This window comes from Rhinolophus sinicus, chromosome 2 (assembly GCF_057876585.1).
Source record: "Rhinolophus sinicus isolate RSI-liver-muscle chromosome 2, RSI-T2T, whole genome shotgun sequence".
Lineage (NCBI taxonomy): Eukaryota > Metazoa > Chordata > Mammalia > Chiroptera > Rhinolophidae > Rhinolophus > Rhinolophus sinicus.
In genome coordinates, this window is record NC_142502.1 from 87,709,024 (window position 1) to 87,728,874 (window position 19,851).

At 46.0% G+C, this 19,851-nt stretch overlaps 1 protein-coding gene and 1 long non-coding RNA gene across 2 annotated transcripts in view; one reads left to right on the plus strand and one right to left on the minus strand.

Annotated features, from left to right (window-relative positions):
• Nucleotides 1–702: 702 nt before the first annotated feature.
• LOC148758811 (uncharacterized) lies at nucleotides 703–7,276 on the minus strand. The gene is made up of 3 exons (XR_016020307.1): nucleotides 6,443–7,276; nucleotides 4,343–4,558; nucleotides 703–2,116 (listed from the first exon to the last, which is right to left on the minus strand). It is a non-coding gene; the product is annotated as an uncharacterized LOC148758811 (long non-coding RNA).
• Nucleotides 7,277–7,317: 41 nt separating this feature from the next.
• Nucleotides 7,318–19,851, plus strand: part of TRAM2 (translocation associated membrane protein 2) — a 76,929-nt gene continuing 64,395 nt past the window's right edge. The window contains exon 1 of the mRNA XM_019734701.3: nucleotides 7,318–7,593. Coding sequence (XP_019590260.1) covers nucleotides 7,474–7,593 — 120 coding nt within the window. The 5' untranslated portion in view covers nucleotides 7,318–7,473. The remainder of the gene's footprint in view (nucleotides 7,594–19,851) is intronic.

The following is a 19,851-nucleotide window of genomic DNA, read 5'->3' on the forward strand; positions in this document are numbered from 1 at the left end:
CTTGGTTTTTCTGAGTTATTGTCTGTCTGTTAAAGGAGAGCAGCATGGGGTGCAGAGGGAAAGGCTCCTGTCCTCGTCCTAACTCACCAAATCCTTATTGACTGCAGCAATTTCTGGGCATTCCTTTATTCCTAAAATAAGGGGAGAGGATAGATGAGCTTTAAGGTAGTTTCTGATACCTGGAATCTTAATTACACTCAGCACATATTTAACATATGGAGCCAATCATTTTTAACACCCTGCTCCTCTATATGGAAAAAAAAAAAGTCCAAAATCATCATGACACATCACATGGCATTTTGTACTCTGTTTCACTGCTTTTATTTTATACAATAGAAGCTGCAAGTGGTCACATAAGACAGAATTTAGTTATCTGCTTCTTCATCTTTAAAATCACTGTGCTGTCATTGTTTCAAATTTGCGGTCCAAATGCAAGATTCTGGAGTGCCGTAGGGCTCGAGACGTGGCTGTGCTGGGAATAAGCTCAGATACTTCCAGTTGGATATGAACTTATTCAAAACAAATATGTGTATCTGAGACCACAACTATCAGGGTCAACTGTATATATGAGTTCCTAGGCATAACTTGCAATTAGAATGCAACATTTATTAAAAATAAATAGTAAAATTATGCTAAATTGAAACTTACATATACGTTGAGACTCAACAGTCACTACAATAAATACTTAGCATTCAGAATCAATCATGTGGGGGAAGGAGAAAGTGTTTTTATCATTAATATTGTTTAGAATTGTCAAGGTGACAGTAAAAAAGCAGACCAATTTTTAGTCAGTTTTATCATTTACAATTTTTTAAACTGTGAAATAATTTTAGATTTATAGGAGAGTTGCAAAAATAGTGTAGAGAATACCCATAAACCTTTCATTCAGCTTATATAGCCATGCACATTTATCAAACACACAGAAAATACCATTAGTAAAATACTGTTAACCAAACTACAGCCTTTATTTGGATTTTAGCAGTGTTTCCACTGTTGTCCTTTTTCCAGGGTTCTATCCAGGATACCACTTTGCCTTTAGAGGTTTATCCTTGTTCTAAAATTCTTTACAGATCATGCAAGCCTCTGGTGCGTGCTCCCCCAGCTGACCACCGTGCCCTTGGTACACCACTGATTCCGCTAAACTGCTGTGATATTGGGGGCAAGAAGATCGGATAGCTGTGAAGTTTTATCTTTTGGCGAAAAAGGCCGTTGAACCTGACCCAGTATGCTGGACTGCCAGAGCACGAACACCCCACTTTGTCAAGCTGGGTATCTTCCAGCCAGATACTCCAACAGTGACTGTTTGCTTTGTGACATTGGCAAGGCTCATGTGCTGGGTGTACAGAAATCAGAAAACAAGTCCTGGTTGGGGCAATAGTGTTTTGTGTCCTGTGAGGCAAAGAAGCAAACATATTAAGAGTAAAAAGCCCTGAAAAAATCACGGTGCAGATGCTTCTGGGTGCCTGCTCCATACCAACTCTCCCCGTTTTTCTTGCCATCAGGTGTTTTTGTTTTTCAATTAATCAATATTTATTGAACCCTACAATATTCCAGGTGCTCTGGGCATTATTGATAGAAACAAAACAAAGATCCCCATGTTTGGAGCTTGAGTTCTAGCAGGATAGAGCTGAATTAGGTTTCATCACAGGATGTGTTAAACAGGAGTATCGGAGCTGTTGACGCCCAAGGACATGTTCACATTTAAGCCCACAATATGTTTCTAGCAGCCATATTTGAAACTTGTAGATATTCATTACATACATTCACTTGTGAGACTTCTTACAGCAATGGTGCCATGAGAATTTTTAATTTGTTCAGATAAGGGATAACCAGGATCTTCAAAAGAGGCTGCAACTCTCTTCAGCCCCTCCTAGGATGCCTTCCTGGTGAAGTTAATCTAGTCATGTCAGTTGCACTCACCTTGCCAATGACTGGTTTAGGAGTGGTCATGTGACGCAATTCTCGCCAATGAGGCATGAGGGGATTCCATGGTTTCTGGGAAAGTTTTCTTCACACTTCACAATGACCCTCCTCTTCTTGTCTGAATTTTGGTTCTTGTATGAAGGATAGGATGTCTGGAGCTGTTGCAGCCTCTTTATAACCATAAGGGACGACCCTGTGACAAAAGCAAACGCAGAGTGGCAAAGTGGGAGGATAATAAGACTCTAGTCTTCGATGAATCACTGAGGACTGATGAACTAACTGAGGACGTCTTGTTATGTGAGAAAAATACATTTTCCACCTGTTGGGGCTAGTGGTCACATTTATGTCAATAGCATCTCTCATTCAATCATTCATTCAACCAACACTTGATAAGAACACGTGGGACACTTGATGCTGTTGGAATATGAGGGCAAATGGCTGGATGCTTGCCCTGAAGGGTCACACCATCCGAAATGGGGTAAAACTCAGACAAACACACTGATTGCAGGAGAACCTGCTGCTATCTGAGAGGTATCCACAAGGCGCTGTGTGCACGCCTCCAGACTAGTGCCTTGAAGACAGCTTTGTGAAGGAAGGGGCACATGCTCTTTCTCTTAGAGGATGGTTACCTTTTAGGCAAAGGGACATGAAACGAGGGCCTGTGAGTGGAGCACAGACACAGAGAGGGACAGATGGTGCCTACCTGATCAGTGCCATGCTTTAGGAAGCCTGAAAGGGTACAGTATGGTCCAGCAAAGAGAACTTTGTGCTGAACCACTGGTCTGAGTCTTGATTCAGCTACCCACTAATTATGTGGCCCTTGGTCATTCATGTGTCTCAGAACAGCTACAAGAAGGGGTTGGTAATAACCATCTTGCCTCCCTCGCAGGGCAACCATAAAGTGCAATGTAAACGTGAGAGCTTATTATCTCTTCCACCTCTAGACGTAACTATATATTCACCCATTCCTAGGTCCCTGCCCCAGCCTCTCAAGAGTTTTCCTTCCTCCTGTTGTTGGAGCTACTCTCTCGTCTTCTTGGTTTAATCACTGATCTCCTGTACTTCTAGTATTTTCCGTATTTCAAATCTTCTCTCTCCTGGGTGTTTCTTCTCTGTTTCCAAACATGCTCCAATCTCAAAAAGTAAATATAACTCAAAGATCCTTCCTTAGATTCTCTATATCACCCAAACACCATCCATTTCCCTTTTTCTCACCCAACTTTCTAAAAGAGTAGATGGCTTTCGCTCCTCCTGGTCTCATCTTCTACCCACTGGTAAGCCCATTCAATGTCCAAGTACGAGTGGGCTCTCAAGGGCCGTGATGCCTGCATCCAGGGGCTTCGTCTTATTCTCATCCTGCCTGATTTAACTTGCCCTTGTGAAATGTGTGTGTCATGGCTTCCTCCACCCCACCCTTTCCTTTTCCTCCTCCTCCCTGCTCCATGTTTGGGTTCCCTTGGATGTTGAGCTCTCGGTTTTTCTTATTTCAGCACACTCTCCTGGGAATGCTTACTTAACCTTACGGCTTCAACAGTCCCATTGCAGATGAACCACAAATACCTTTAATTCTGGTTCTCCCTCCCTAAATCCAATCCAACAGTTTCCAAGTGACCTATTGAAGTGTTGATTTGGATGTCACATGACTCCTCAAGTCCAGCTTATTCAAAGCTGAGGCCCATCTTCTCCTCTTATGCTTGATGTTTCTCAGTTGGTCCATTTTTATTTTTTAATGGTCCCACCATCATTTTGTCATCCTAGCCCAAAGTTTTCACTCCTCCAACTGTATTTCTTATAGGAAAGCAATCACCAAATCCAATTAATTAACCCTTTAAATGTCTCTAAAAACAGATTTGGTTATGCATAAAAACTTCCCATTCCTTCCCATTGTTTGCAGAATAAAGTCACAATTCCTTTTTTTCTAATTTTTTTTTAGCTTTATTGGGTTCTAATCGACAAATAAAATTGTAAGATATTTAAAGTATACAATGTGATGACTTATATATGTATACATTGAAAGTCACAATTCTTTTATATCATGACATTCAAAACCATTACAATCCAGCTCTACCTTAACTCTTCATAATTCATCTCCTATCCCATTTCTGCATTCTCTGTCAGTAAAATCCTTCTAGATAAAGGTCTAAAGGTCTAGCCCGAATGTCCTCTTCCCTATGCCCCAGACAGAATTAAGTTTACCTTTTCTTCGCACTCATAGATTATATATTTCAACTTGTTCCTTGAGTCACCATCGTCACAGTGAATTGTAATGATGTCTCTATCTCTTCTAAAAGATTATAAGCTCTGGCAGGGTTATTAGTTACCTCTTGCTGCATAATAAATGACAAGATTTAGTGACTTAAAACAGCAAACATTTCTTGTCTCACAATTGCTGTGTGTCAGGAATTTGGGAGTGCCTTACCTGGCTGGATCTGGCTCAGGGTCTCTCACGAGATTGCAGTCAAGAGGTCAGCTGGGATTGCAGTCATTTGCAGATTTGACTGGGGCTGGAGGATTTGCTTCCAAGATGGCTCACTCACAAGCCTGGCAAGTTAGTGCTGGTTTTCAGCAGGGGGCCCTGCTTCCTTGCATGTGTACCTCTTCATAAAGCTGCTTGAGTATCCTCACAGCAGTGCAGCTGGCATCCCCCAGACCAAGTGATGCAAGACGAGAAAAAGGAGAAAACCAAAATACCTTTTATGATCTAGTCTTGGAAGTTGCACCATCACGTATGCCATATTCTATTTGTTATAAGTGAGCCATTAAGTCCAGTTCACACTCAAGGGGGAGGGGATATTTGTTGCCACCTCTTGAAGGGAGTAATATCAAAGAACTTGAGGATGTATTTTAAAACGATGACACCTGGGTTGTCTTATGTTTCTGTCTCCAGTAACTAGCACAGTGTCTGGCACTTGGTAGGTACTCAGTAGGCGTTTCTAATGGAATGGCGGGTTAAAGGAGAAGATATTAGAGGCAGGCTATCCATGGGTAGTGAGTGTGGGCCAGGTGAAGAATGGTGGAGGTGGGAGTTGGTGGGAGATTCTGAGGTCAGAATTCATAGGCTCCATCACTAATTGGATGAGAGGGGTTGGGAAGAGATCCATTTTGGGTTGAAGATGGTTTTGAAACTAATACTTAGAGATGGCTGTGAAGTAGGCATCTAATAGTTCCTCCATAGGGTTTCAAGGTAGTGAAATATCAAACCAGGCATCTAAGGACCCTATGTCTAATTGTTCATTTACATTTGAAAGGGCCCAGGGCTGGCAGTCAGCAGTATGGGCACTGGTTAAGCTTTTTCCTTTCCTTTAGGTTTCTTATATGTAAATGTGGAGGTGTAACAACTAACTGTCTCCCAGGACTTTCAGCCTAAACTCTTAATGCTAAGAGGTTGACTACATCCCACCTTTTGCAAGAAATTCCCACCACAACATCCTTTATAAATGCTCATGGGGAAACACTAGGGAACTATTAGTTTGAACCATCTGAAATGCCGGTATTCCAGTTTTGATCTATAAAGAAACAAAATTCATAGGGATCAACTTAATAAAGATGGATGCAGTTTGAAAATTTGAATACTAAGGAATAAAGAAATAAAATGGAGTCACTACAGTCAAGCTACTAAATTACTAAAACCAAGTAGGTTGAGGTATGAGGAAATGATTCTATTCTTGTTTTATAGCCTGGGAACTTCAACTTTTGAACTTTCCAGTCCTGCATCAATGCCTGGATATACATCAAACCTTCAGATAACCCTCTGATTATCCCCTGAAGGACTAAAGAAAGAATGTTCACGTATCCACACCACTCCATCCAGGTCCACTATCCAGACCACCGGTCGTCTAGAGGATTACCATCTCAGGCCATTCCGGAGGCTAAGGATGAAGGACTGATTCTTCTCATGAACATACTTTTGACTGTAAGAACCCTCAGCTTTTCTTTCTGCTTCGGGAACACTCTGGGTATTGCTCAGTTGTGTTTCTGGTTTGCAAACCCCAACACCCTTGACTAAATCTTTATCATTTATTTCTAGCCAAAGCCTCCTGATTCATTTAAGTTTGGTTGGCAACACCTTTTCACAGATGGAAAATGGAGATGCTCCAGAATTCTTGATCTTTCTGTTCTTCATAACACAAAGGTCCAACTTTAAGAAAGGTCAGTCTTGAAGTTAAATGAGGTTTAGTTCAATATAGGCATCATTCTCTCATTTTCTTGTTAGTTAAAGGAATGAAAGACTGAAGACAGTATACTAAATATTGAAGTCAAGAAACTCAAGATGTAAAATTTATCTAGGAACTCTTTAAGTCCCGTCTCAATCACGTTTCCTACACTGTACCATTTTTAAGAAATTGTATTTACTTAGAAGTGAAATAACTATGGGCCTAATAAAAGAGTGAATACAAAAATTAATAGTTCTTTTTTCATTTTGTATTTTGCACATCTAAAAAATGTTTAGTTGACTCCTTTATTACTGGAGGGAATAAATCCAATTATTTGCCAATATAAATTAAATTATGAAAACTACCTTGTGTAGTTTCCCGGAGTACTTTTAAAACTTAATATTAAACACTTTCAACGAGAAAGTTCTTTTTCTTCTTCTTCAGTGTTTATTCTTCCACTTCTTCAGATCAATTAATACTGAAGGTACGCCGTGGGTAGGACGTGTAAAACGAATTTACACTAGCTCAAGTCTCAAAAGTTAAGAGAGCAAAACTGCACCCATCCATCCACTCCCCACATTTGGAACGCAGGCTCCCCAGGCAGAGTCTTTTTGTTTGTTTGTTTGCTGCATAATCCCAGCAATCTGAATCGTGCCTAGCTCACTGCAAGCTCTCAATAAATACTTGATTAACCGTCCATTCATCTATCCTCCATGCAGGGCGCTGCGGGCAGCGAGAAGGCCGGCGTGCAGATTCCCTCCCTGCAGCGAACCTACACTATTCTCAGCGCCCCGGGGCCACAGACAGCAACCCCGGGAGTTTCCGGCTGTTCGGCCCACCCCTCCGCGGGCCCGCTGCCTCCCCGATCCTTCCCTTCCCGCGGAGGAAGGAGCGGGCGCCGAGCAGTGGGAAACCTGGGCCCACTTCCTGTCCGGGCAGGACAGGGCCAGGCGTCCGCGTCCCCTGCGGCCTGCTCGGTCAGCACCGGAGGCGGCAGAGCCGCAGCACCAAGAATGCGATGGGGTGCAGCGCGGGTGCGCAGCAACGGGTGCCCGGGCCGAGGGGCACCGGGCCCGCGCTCGCCAGCCCCGCCCCCAGCGCGTCCCCAGCGGCGAGAGGGTTAAGCGCGGGGAGGCGGGGCCGCAGCGAGCCCTGCGCGCAGAGTTGCGGGCCGCGGGTGGGGAGGGGGCTGCGGCCGGGGGCGGTTCCGGGCGGCGGGGGCGGGGGCGGGCGGAGGAAGGGGGCGGGCCCCAGAAGTTCTTGGGCGCTAGGCCGGCTGGCGGGAGGGCGAGCGGGCTGCGGGCCGGCGGGCGGACCGGGCCGGGGCTGGAGAAGTTTGCGCGGCGGCTCGTGAGCGCAGGGTGCGGGCCCCGCCGGCCGCTGCGCGCCCGCTGCCATGGCTTTCCGCAGGAGGACGAAAAGTTACCCGCTCTTCAGCCAGGAGTTCGTCATCCACAACCATGCGGACATCGGCTTCTGCCTGGTGCTCTGCGTCCTCATCGGGCTTATGTTCGAGGTGAGCGAGACTGGGGAGGGGGTGCCCTTTCTTGTGCGCCGCCCGGCGGACCCCTGCAGGTCTCAGCGGTCCTTGTCTGAGCTGGAGCGCGGGGCTGCCATGTACGTTATCCGCACCCCCGGCTTTGTGCACTGTACCCCCCTTGGCCTCTTAGTCAGCCCAAACACCACCTCCCCCCAACCCCCAGCTCCGCGCTGTGCCAGCCGTGCCCTGCTCCGGGGACCCTTGGGCACCCACTCTATTCTGCAGCTCCCTCTGCAGCCCTGAATCCTAAGCCTGGCCTCGAATCAACCGCAGCGCTGCCACCCTGGCCCGACCAGTGGGGTTTCCTTTCTGGTGTCCGGGAGCCAAGCCCGGAGACTCCCAGACCCGCAGTCATTGCACAACTCCCTCTCCCAAGCAGTGGCTGCCAGCTCTTCTGGGCTTTTCCAGTGGGAGGGAACCCGACCCTTTCCCACCTCCCACCTGATTTTCTCGGTCTTTTGCATCCTTAGTTCTGGAACGTGCTAGGGGTCTTCACGTGTGGCCCTGGCCCCATCCCAGCAGTGCCCTTCTGCCTTCCTCCCGCCTGCCCCCTCTCCGTTTTTTGCTCTTGCCTAAAAGGCCAGTTTTTATATACCTTTTATCACTCTGTGGACTGTTCCATGAGGTCCATCTGTGATGGACCCAGAGCTTCTTCCCCCGTTACAGAGCCAAGGAGAGGGATGGGGATACCCTCATAACTGTTGGAGTAGGGCAGAGAGGATGGGGTCCTACCCCCAACAGCAGTGTGCGGGTGCAGGCCTCACAGAACAGACTTTTGTAAGCCCCAGGGAGTCAGGATCCCAGGGGTCTGATGGGAAGGACTCCCTACCCCCAAGAGAGAGGGAGAAAACTGTGATATTCGAAAGTGAGAAGAACTAGAGGAAACAGTATAGGGCTTGCTGCGGGATATCTTGTCTCAAGAGTGAGATAGGTGAGTGACACTCCCCTTATTCTCACAGTGGTCTTCTCTGTGGCCTCGCCTTGTCCTCCCTTCTGGGTAGGGTTGCTTATCTGCATTCTTAGGAATGGGCTAGGAAGCTGTGACCATTTGTAAACTGCCTTGGAGATGGAGGATTCCTACCACGTTTCCCCGAAAATAAGATCTAACCGGAAAACAAGCCCTAGCATGATTTTTCAGGAGGACATCCCCTGAACATAAGCCCTAATGCGTTTTTTGGAGCAAAAATTAATATAAGACCTGGTCTTATTTTCGGGGAAACAAGGTAGTGTGGCTAATTTCTCCTTCTGTATCTGTCTCCAAGTTCCCCGTCGCCTCTCTAACGATGAGTAGGGTCCTAATTGGCCCGTGAAGTTGCCATCAAGCTGGGGACATTTATATGGCCACCAAGACAGGGTTAGATGTGTGAATGTGTACTTCGCTGGGATTCAGGGTCTGTAGGAAATAAACCTGACACGAGGATTGGGGTCTGCTCTCCAGCTTTTGGTAGTGCTTCTTTACTTCAGCCCCCCCACTCCTTTCTCCCAGGCTACAGCTCTCATGGTATATTGGAAAGGACTTTGTCAAACCAGGGTTGTCCCTGTGTCCCCGTCCCTGCTCTGTCACTAGTCTTTCCCTGCAGCCTCAGTTTCATTTTCTGCAGCCTCTGTTCTTTCCCTACAGCCTCAGTTTCCCCGTTGTTAAAGAGTTTGGTAAAACCTATCTTCTTCATGAGATGATCGTAAGGTTTACTGAGATCATGTAAGCAACAAAAACCATAACAGATTCTACAAATGTGCCACTGAAGCCCTGTTATTATTTATCATAATAATAGCTTACCGAACTAAGACAGAATTTGTTTTATCCAGCCAGTACCCTCTGTCCTATTTCTGTCCTATTTGTATCTATTTGCTGTCCTCCATTCTAAGAGGCCTTCCAATGCCATATCACCAGTCTCGGAGGGTGTGGTTAGAAAGACACGTGACAGCTGTAGACCTCACGGCCACATGCTTTGCAGCCAGCAAAGTCTCTTGTGTAGCCTTATGGCTGTCTCTACGGTTTCTGTCACTTGTTAAGGTTTGTGGCTCTACCTGCTTTATCTTTACTCAAAAAGAGCTGCGTAGTGTTTGAGCTTGGTACCTTCTGTCCTCCCTGGCTCTAGAATCTTAGAAAGTCCAATGGATTAAATTAAACCTGGAACTCTGTGGGAGTTGAAAAGTGCTAGGAGCCCTTTCTCCGAGTACCTGACAGAGAGAAAGTGCCAGGGTGGAAAAAAAACAAACCAATAAAAAAACTCCCCTCCTCCCCATCTTGGGACTGGACTGGGGCATGTGTGGAAAGAGCCCTGGCCGAAGTCCCTGCAGGTTCCCTCTTCCCACTACCCTCATCCTGTAGAACCTTAGACCCACACTTCTGGGCTTATAGGGTAGGAGTCTCCTTCTCTGCAAGGTGCATTGTGGGATTGCCAGTGTGTGCTGATCTGGGAGAAGGAAGGCTGTGCAGAAATTCCCTTACGAAGGATGCGTGTTCTGCTGTGCTGGGTACGTAGTAGATCCTACCAACTTACTTTTGGGGGAATTCAGATTTTTGGAACTCTGTCGTCCCTACCATATAAGAGCAGAAACAGCTCAGTTACTTGTCTAGGGACCTCAGAGAAACACATGTGGGCATCTTCACATTTGGAATAAAGTCGGGGGTGATACTTCATAACCCAGCACAGGACTTACTAGGTGTCACTTAGGGTCTTCTGGGTTCTCCCTTGGAGGTGTGGTGTGTATGTAGGGATGCATATGGGGGGAGCAGTCCAGCACTTAACACACTTTTCCCTAGAAGTGAGGACAGAGGAGGTGGAAGAGGAAGGGGGCAGACAACGAGAGAGGGGGCAGGCTCTTGGGTTTCTAAGCTGGGCACAGCTCGGATTCCTTCACTGAGAAGCTGAGTCAGGAAAACTCATTTATAATTCTTCCCACAAAGGGAGTCTCCTGGCCACTCCTCCTTCGGGGGTCCCCTGCCCAGTCTCTGCCAATGAGCTGGGCCCCTCTCCTCTGACCCCAGGCAGCCTCAGCCTTGGGTCCTAACTGGTCTCCATCTCATTCTTGCCATGCCCTTTCCCCAGTTCACTAGTCAGTTCACCATCGTTCTGAGGGGCTTTCATTTCCCCCTCAGGGACCCCAGGACTTCAGTTCTGTCCCCTGGGAGATGACTCCACATTCCTTCCTTTGGGATCACTTCCTTTTGGGAACACACATGAAAGGGTGACTCTCTCTCCTCCTTTTGGCTTAGTTTTGGGCCATGCTAAGATACCTTCTCCCATTTCCAAGGTACGGGGCAGGTTCTTTCCCCCGAACCCAGGTTTTCTTTCTGTCCTGCAGGCTATTTGGAATAGAGCTGTTGTATGCAGCCACAGCACTGAAAAATGTCAGGAATGTGGAGCTTTATTTTCCCCCTCCTTCCCTTCCAGCTTTCTCTTTCTTAACTCTGCTTTCCCGAGAGGTGGTATAAGGGAAGTTTTCTACTCAACAGTCTGGTCCTTCAGTCCTGTCTCAGGTGGAGTCTGGCCTGGCCATCCTTCAGGGTGTGGGAGGCCAGTTGGGTGTGTGTGTGTGTGTGTGTGTGTGTGTGATTTGAAAGCAGTCTCTCCACCCACCCTCTTTCCCTTTGCTTTCCACTGTCCCGTTCAGTGCCACGTTTCAAACAGAAACAGGCAGGGAAAGGGAAACTCTCATTAGTAAATACAGAATGAGAAAAGGGGGGTTCATGGAACAGAGAGAAAGCTACTTACACATTACTTCTAAAATGTCATTTAGAGACAGAAACTTTGTTTACTTTAAAGCTCATTTTCAGACAATGCTGGTCTTGCAGCAAGGAAATGTTTCTAAAATTCTGGGCCCAGTCATTTGTAAGTTTGGTTCCTGTTTGGCCTTTAATGACTTAAGGGTTTAGGACTTAGAGGAATTTTTGGGTAGTGGCTGGTGTTTGCATTTTAATTGTTTTGGAGCCAAGTGTGTAGAGCTACCTTTTCTCCAGGAACCACCTTCTTGCCTGTTGCTGACAGACTGCAGGCTAATGCGTTTGCAGCATGTACAGTGGGAGCCCATTGCATCACACCTGTTAGCACCTGGGTTCCTTGGCACCAGTTCACATCCTCCCAGACATACCTCTAGGCAGCATCATACAGGGAGGTTTCTGGCCCTGTCTCTTTAATATTAGTGTTACAAAACAGCCCTGCTTATATTGTTAATACAAAGAGGTATGTAAATGGCACAGCTGGGCCTCTGTGGACATACGTTGTCTTTCTTTGACTTAACATCTAATGCGCTTTGGAAGATATTCCTTTGCCAGCTTTTATAGTTTCTGGCTTTCTGCATCTTCCTCTCCAGCCTCTGACGTAGTCCATCAGTGGTGTTCTAGAGAAATTAGTCAGGGGAAACCGGGAAAGGGTTGCTGATTCTCTTGGGTGCCCTTGTTCTGTGGCTGGATTTTTACATGCATTGCTCAGTGATCTGAGCAACAGAGCAGGACTTTGGAACTAGTTTCTCTCCTGGCTAAGTATCACTCTATCCTATGGAACATAAGGCACGTTGGTTGTGCCTGTTTCTTCCCTTGGCAAAATGTGATATCCAGAAAGGCGGTGTTAGTGATGTTTTAACCCTGACTGATGCCTGTCTAAGTGCCCAGTACTGTGCCTGGCACGTGGGCATTAAATTGATGGCCTCAACAGCCACACTGATGATGATTTTATAGGTTTCATGGTCGGATCTGTGAGTACATGTTCCCCCATCAGACCGGCTGGTTGGGTACCCCAGCTTTATTTCATTCTAGATGTGCTGTGCTTTGTGATGAGCCCTTTTCCCTAAGTTCTCCAGTGCTAGCCGTCTGCTTTGCAAAGGGGGTGATCGTTCTACCCTGGGGTCCCTCTTTTCCTCAGGGAGCCTGTGGTGTGGCTGTTCTATATCTGTTTTCTCTGCCATCCATCTTGTAAGAACAGAGGCTGTGGGTACTGGAAGGTGCTGTGCTGGAGGAGGAAAAACCATGAGGAGGCAGCCCCGCAAGCTAAACAGGGGCCACTTTTCTCTTGCTCCCTCTGTTGTCTGAACCCTCAGTTGCTCCTTTCTCGGGGGCACTGTTCAGACCGGTCGCAACAGAGCGTCTTAGTTCTGACTGTTTGTAGAGTAACATGTGTTGCTATGGTGAAAACTTCACTCTGGCAGGCATGAGCTCCTTTTTGATCTGCTTTGTCGTGGGCAAAGGCCCCAGAAATCACTCTGTGGCATAGCTGATGTACCTCCTGTTCCCACCCTGATAAATGACAAAGCCGGAGGGTTGATAAGACTGGATTAAAGTTCCCAAACTACAGAAGTGCTTTCTAATCAGTGAGAGCACTATTAGCAGGCTTTGGTGGAACTTTCCTGATGCTATCTCTTAACCTTTTTATCCAGCGCTGTGTATCTGGTATCCATTGGTACCTAATGGTTAAAGAAAGGGGAAAAAAGGAAAAGAAAACCGTAAAACTACTAACATGGCTCCTGACACAGCCTCTTATTTCATGAGCAGACCTTTATCTTTGACACAGTCTAATGCTTTGCCTTGATTTACCTCCCGTGTCTCAAATGTTCCCCCATAGAAGAGAACCAAACCTAACTAAGTCACAGCTGGTTAATGTGAGCTAGCTGTGTGCTTTAAAGAGCTTTGCAAGACGCTCTTCTGGATGTGTAGGTTCACACAGGTTCCTTGCTTTTCAGCAGAGGAAATGGAGCCAGATTGTGAGTGCGGGGCTCTGAGGTCTCTGGAGCCCTCCTGTGAGTTTGTGGAGCCCTGGTTAGGTGAGGCACTATTCTATGGCTCTCCACCTGAGCCACCTTGCCTCTTGCCGGCTTTTCTCACTTGTCTTCAGGGGTTGGCAACACCTTACAGCTGCGAAATGCTTTCCTAGCTTTACCCTGTAATCTGGATGGCTTATGGGGGTTGTCATACCCATCCAGAGCCTGGCTTCTAGAAGAGACACTTGGCCAAAGACCATCAGCCCCAAATTAGAGTTGGAGCCAAAATAAGAATTCAGCCACGTCTGGCTCACATTTAGAGCTCAAATGAATGGAGTGTCTACGGAATGTAGCCACAGGCTGCTTTATTTTTCTTTGTCTGAGTGGAATCTGTTTATTACCTGGAAGTAATGTCTGTAGGTCATTATTCCACTTGGAGGCTTTTCTGCCTGGAACAATCATTGAAATTTGCATCTCCCTGGAAGAGACTACAGAGAATGACCCAAATATGTGTATATCACATGTGAACATAAGCAAACGGGCAGAGGCTTTGACTACTACTACTACAAAAAACAAAAAACACAAAAAACTGCCTGTTATGAGCCAGTATCTGTGTAAGAAAAGCTGCCTCTGGCTGTTTTGTTCTCATTGCCCTTATCATCAAGTTAATTTTGTGGCCATAGCTCAAGGGCACATCTTTTCTTCGCATTTTACAAGTTTAAGAGCTAAAGGGAAACCTAGAAGTCATCAAATAAGACCCCCACCTCCAGAGGCTGGGAGATTTGCCCAGGACAGTAGAGTGAATTTTTGGCAAACTTGAGGCTTGAACCGGCATCTTCTGACTCAAGTCTAGTGCATTTTCTTCACATCTCCCCATTGGAATTGTAGATGCTACCTTTGAATGCCAATGTATGTGTAGAAGCCTTGAAAATGAAACATTTTCAAGTGTTCTGGGTTCATTTAGTTGGCAGCTGTTTGTGTGTGCCTGTGTTGAGCTCTGGGAATGCAGATGAATAAGGTAGGGTCCCCTGTCCTCCCAGAGGTCACAGTGTGGTAGCTTAAAGATCAGAAACTATTTGTGGATAGGAGTCCGGTCTTGAACCTGATGTACGCGGCAGGTGCAACTTACAGACCGTTGGGCCTCAACCTCAAGCCATTGGTATTGGTGGAAAGGGGGTGGTTTCTTGAATTGAGACCTAACACCCTGAGTGTGGGCTTGTCAGTCGTCAGAGGACAAGAGTGGCAGTCACTCCTAGATGTCTTGTGAGGCACAGCTGGTACTCTTGTACTTTACAGCTTTGTAAATAAGTGAGCTAACCAAAGGCTGTGTGTGTGTGTGTGTGTGTGTGTGTGTGTGTGTACACACATGCGTGCATGTGTGTGGGCGCTTAGGTGCAATTTTTAGTACTGGGAGGCCTTTATTGATTGAAACCTTCCATATGGCGTCTTAAGATTTTAACTATCAAACTCCAAACGTGATCTGTAATGTTCCTTTTGTGTTGGTGAAGGTGACGACAGTCACACCTAGGGTGAGAAGGACAAAATTCTCTGAGCCTCAGTTGCCCTGTCTTTGAAGTAGGGAGCGGGTTTCTTGATAAAGCTCCTGAATTTTGCAGGGGCAGAGTATCAGTCATCAGTGTGTTCCTTCGTGTTTACTATAAAGGTATAGATATTCTCTTTCTATAGAGACTTTTAAACAGAGACTCTGTAGTGACTCACCACCACGAGGAAGACTTATATGGCTGTTGGGGAGGGAGAAGGGTGTGCCCACCTCAGGAGGAAGGACAGGGGTGTAATGTTTACAGACGTGCCCCTCCTTCCTCTGTTGACCTCCCTGCTTGCTTTGCGGAATGCCCAGGACCACACTAGTTGGTCCCCAAGTGTTTACGATCTGGCCTGTGTGCCTGCTGCGGTGCTGGAATCTGCCAGATGATAGCGTTGAGAGTCAGTGAGAATGTAGAATGTGGCGTTCAGTTTAGAGATGCCAGGGATGTCTTATCAGCTCCTTTCCTGAAGGTTAAGAGCAGTCTGGGGACTCCTGACCTGGAGAAGCATTCCTAGGATAAACAGGCCTCCCCTCCAGCAATTCCTGGAGTCCTGCAGGAAATGGCAGGGCCTGCTTCACAATGCCTGTTTCCTGCTGAGAATTCCTCACAACTTTTCAGACCCAACACTTCTGGAGTTTTGAGTGTGTTTAGTTTGTAGTCTGACTTTGCACTGGATCAACTTTTGACTTCGATGGGCGAGGAGGAACTGGTTTGTATGGATTGTGTGACTGCCATTTGGAAGAGGGATGTTAAGGTGGAAAGGGATGGTTGATAGCTGGTTTTTTTTTTTTTTTTTTTTTTTTTTTTTTAAATTGCAGTTGGGTCACTGGTTTGGCATGAAGTGTGAACATGCGTTCCTCTTCCAGAGTGTTGGAGACATGCGCTGCGGCCCGGGCAGTGAGGTGTGTGGTGAAAGGGGTGAGGACAGGGACCTGGGAGGCCTGGTTCTTGCCCAGGCTTTGCCACTAACTAGCTGTGCGGCCCATGGTCAACCCCTTCACCTCTCTACTCCACTCGCTTCCTCGGGGTGTCAGCTATTCTATCGCACAGTCTTGTCTTAGTGTGGTTGCGCAGACCCGGGCTGGAAAATGTGTATCAAACTCAAGTGGCCATTTAGAAATTGGGAGAAGAGGGAAGGAGGCACCTCCCCCCAGACATATAGGTTTAGGATTAGTCAGAATACAGTTGTGCCTCCACTGGGTTTGTGTCTCAACTTCTACTCTTGGTTTCATTTCTTATTTGAGTTGAGATCAGTTTCTAGCCTAAATTTGGGTCTGACATATAACATAGCTTAGCAGAACCAGTAATGGGGAAGGAGAAAATCCATATATTAGAAAGGAATCGTCGCGGTGGGGGAGGGGATCGGCTTGTGACTTCCGTGTCAGAGGCCCTATGGCCTCTCCAAGGCTGACCAGGGGACCCAGGATGAGCAAGAAGAGGACACGGCCCTACCAAGTCAGATTGTACCGCACCAATTCTCTCCGTGTGGTCCTGGGCCCTGGGCTTGAGTGTATTTTCATATTCAATGATATGCTCATCACATACACGTACACTCATCTGTGGCGTATTTTTGTTTCAGATAGGGTGAAGCTAGTGTCTGAAACCTGACCTGTGATCTGCTGTTCCCAAACCCCACACCCCAACGTACTCTTACTGCTTTGCCTGCCAACTAACACGGTTACTTTTGCAAGCGCCCACTTCACCTGGAAGGCCTCTGCAACTGCTCCGACCAAATGGCATCTTTTCTTTCTTAAAATTTTGAGACTGAATTAAAAACAGTATGGGGTGGAGAAGATGTTAGAGGACATTAGTGCTTAATTACATTCTTCTGAAGCTACTTTCAAGGAGGAGTTATCCATTATATTTAGTGTTTGAAATATCACAAATTTTCACTCACCAAAACTGGTCCACACCTGTGCCATCTAATAGGTAGCTACTGGTCATATTTGGCTATTTAAATGTAAATCATTAAAAGGAAAGGAAATTAAAAATTCAGGTCCTTAGTCATGCCAGCCACATTTCGAGTGCTCAGCAGTACAGATATAGAACATTTTGATCATCGCAGAAAGTTCTGTTGGACAGCGCTGGTCTACACATTGCTTTCTGAGTGTTTGTTTTTATAGATATAAATAGTAAGGGATCCTTGTGGTGTGGTTCTGTCAGGGGACTGTTAGGTGGCCGGAGTATAAATTCTGGTTTGCCATGTCCTAGCAGTATCATGTTGGTAAATTATTTTACCTCTCTGTGCCTCAGCTTCCTTGTCAGTAAAATGGGGATAATAATATGTCATCGAGTAGTTGGGAAGATTAGAAAGTTATATAAAATATGTTAGAAATATTACTACAAATACAGCACTTCAGAGAAGTCCTGGTACAGAGTAAAAGCCCAATACATGTTACTTATTGTTCTTATTACCTTTGAAAAGTGTTGGCGTGATACCTCAACTGTACTCTTTGTAGCTGCCCATCATTTGGAACATAAAAAGGGGTGCAAGGGGAGGTCAGAGCAGTCCGATAATGGCCCTGAACCCCTGCTCTGACACTGGGTATGCCCTGCCGAGGCCAGTGGCCCAGGCCCTTGCCCACAGCCCATCTACACTTACCTTACTAGAGTTATAAGAAGCTTGGTTATCTGGTTCCCAAGATTACGGAAGAAAGAAGTTAGCACGGGAAAAGTGGTGGGGTAGGTAGACTGGTGGTAGCTGCCAGCTGGGAGGGCTATTCATTATTAAATACTTCAAAGTCATAAGAAATAAAAATAAAAAAAATCCCACGAATACCTGTTGTCCTATATGAACAAACAGCTTCAGTAGATGTTGAGGTTATTACAGTAGACAAGTACTGTACGGAACTGATCGTAATGATTATCTGTAGTTTCATGAAAAAATAAAGGTATACAGTATACTCAGAAAGATTTTTAGGAAGATTTCCATCTACAATGATTAATGTTAAAAGTTTCAATACCCAAATCTTTAGCAATGTGGAAAATTTGGTTATCCAGAATGATTCGGCCCCAGAAATTTCTGGGAAGCCACAGTGAACAGAGCCCTTAAATAAAAGGCAAAATTGGTCTGCTGTGTGGTGTACTTTATTACCCAAGAAATGTGAAAGAAGTGAAAGAAACTTTTTTTTTTTTTGGACATTCTTATCATCCAGACTGGGAAATATCTTCGTTCAACACGATTCAGCCACCGTCCATTAATAAATTTTTTTCTTTTTCTAAATCATTCAGTAAATATGCCTACTCTATGCAAGACACTAAGACCTGAAATGGAAGCCAGCTAACATGTTTGTTGACATAGGTAGTTTCAGAGTTTCAAAACAAAGATGATGAGATGCTTCTCAGCCACTGTTCCTTGAGTTTCTTGGGTCCACATAGTTCAGGCATGACATCTATGGCCTTGTCAGATTGTCACTGGCCACTTACCACACCTTTAGCCTGCAGCTGTGGCCAAGTGTAACTTGATCAATGTTACTGGCTTCTCAGTCCCACCAGTCGGGTTGTTGCTGACATGGCCCAAGGGATGTGAGTCTCAGTTGATTCTAATCTTTTGCCCCTTCATTCTACAAACATTGATCAAACAGTGCTTTTGTGCGAGGCCGTTGTTCTAGCTTCTGGGAATATAGGAAAAGGAAACATTACCTAATTACAGGGAACAACCTTACCATCTAGTAAGGGAGACAGGTAAAGGGGCACAAGTACAGTCACTTGACAACGAGTACTGCCGTTGAGCTGCCATGTTAGTTTTCTGGTTCTAGCACACGGTGGTGACACCAAGTAGTGGTCTGCTAGAGGGGATGCTTTGGGAACATGGAAGAGGGGTTCCTAGCTCAGGAGGAGTGAGTGGAGGCTGGGTAAGGCCAGGGAGAGCAAAGGAAATGAGAGGGCACCAGGCAGAGGTGAAAGCACAGAGGTGAAGAGGGCTGCGGCTGGTATGGGTACTCAACTGGCTCATGTCATAGGCTGCCCTGGAGGTGGGGTGAAGGGGGGAAGGAAAGGAAAAGGGGAGGAGGGGCCAGGTCACGCAGGGCCTTGTAGGTCAGGCTAAGGAGTTGAGACTTTATCCTGGAAGAAATGCAAAGAGAGAGTTGGACTGGACAGGACATGATGAGTTTGCTTTGGAAACCATGTGGAGGGTGAGGTTGGAGATGACGCGTGTAGTCAGCAGGTCGTGGCCCCGATTCACACGCCTCCTCCCACTGCCCCTGCCCTGAAATTTCAGTCTCCACCCCAACCAGGAAGTATGCGCTCAGACCCCCACACCTGAAGTCTCTGGTGTTGATTCAGAGATTGCTGACCTTGCACAGCCTCCTGTCTCCCGTCTCTCTCTCCCCATCTGCTGTAGGTGAGCAGCAAGGCAGTTGTGTGGGGTGGGCAAGGACCAGTTAAAGCTGGAGGGAGAAGCAGCGTTTCCCTAGACCTTATTATAACCTTATTGTAACCCTGAGGCATCTGTTGATGTGGCATTGCCCTTGAACATGAATACCATTCTGTTTTACTGTCTTGCGTTGCCTTCGCGTGACTTGGTTACTGAAGCGTTCTTTGGGCTTGTTAAAAAGGTACTTTTTACATCGAATGTGATATCTAATTTTTTAAAAGTAGGGCCTCAGCTAGATGGAACATCATTTCCCCCTACCTTTTATTATTATTTAGCTAAATAAGCCATGTGGAGGCTTGCATTCAAGTACCGTGGCCTTACTCAGGAAGCTTGTTTTTTTTTTTTTAAATTTTATTAGTTTCAGGTGCACAAGACAAAGCAATACTTAGACGTTTATCATTTATATCCCTCACACTGTGTGAACCCCCCTCCCCCATCCACTTTCCCTCTGACATCGCACACAGCCATTACATTTCCACTGTCTCTATTCCTAATGCTGTACTCCGCTTCCTGTAAGTATATACATACATATATATTCATATATATATGTAAAATTATAGTTGGCATTCATTATTGTTCAGCTTCAGGTATACAGTGCAGAGATCAGGCATC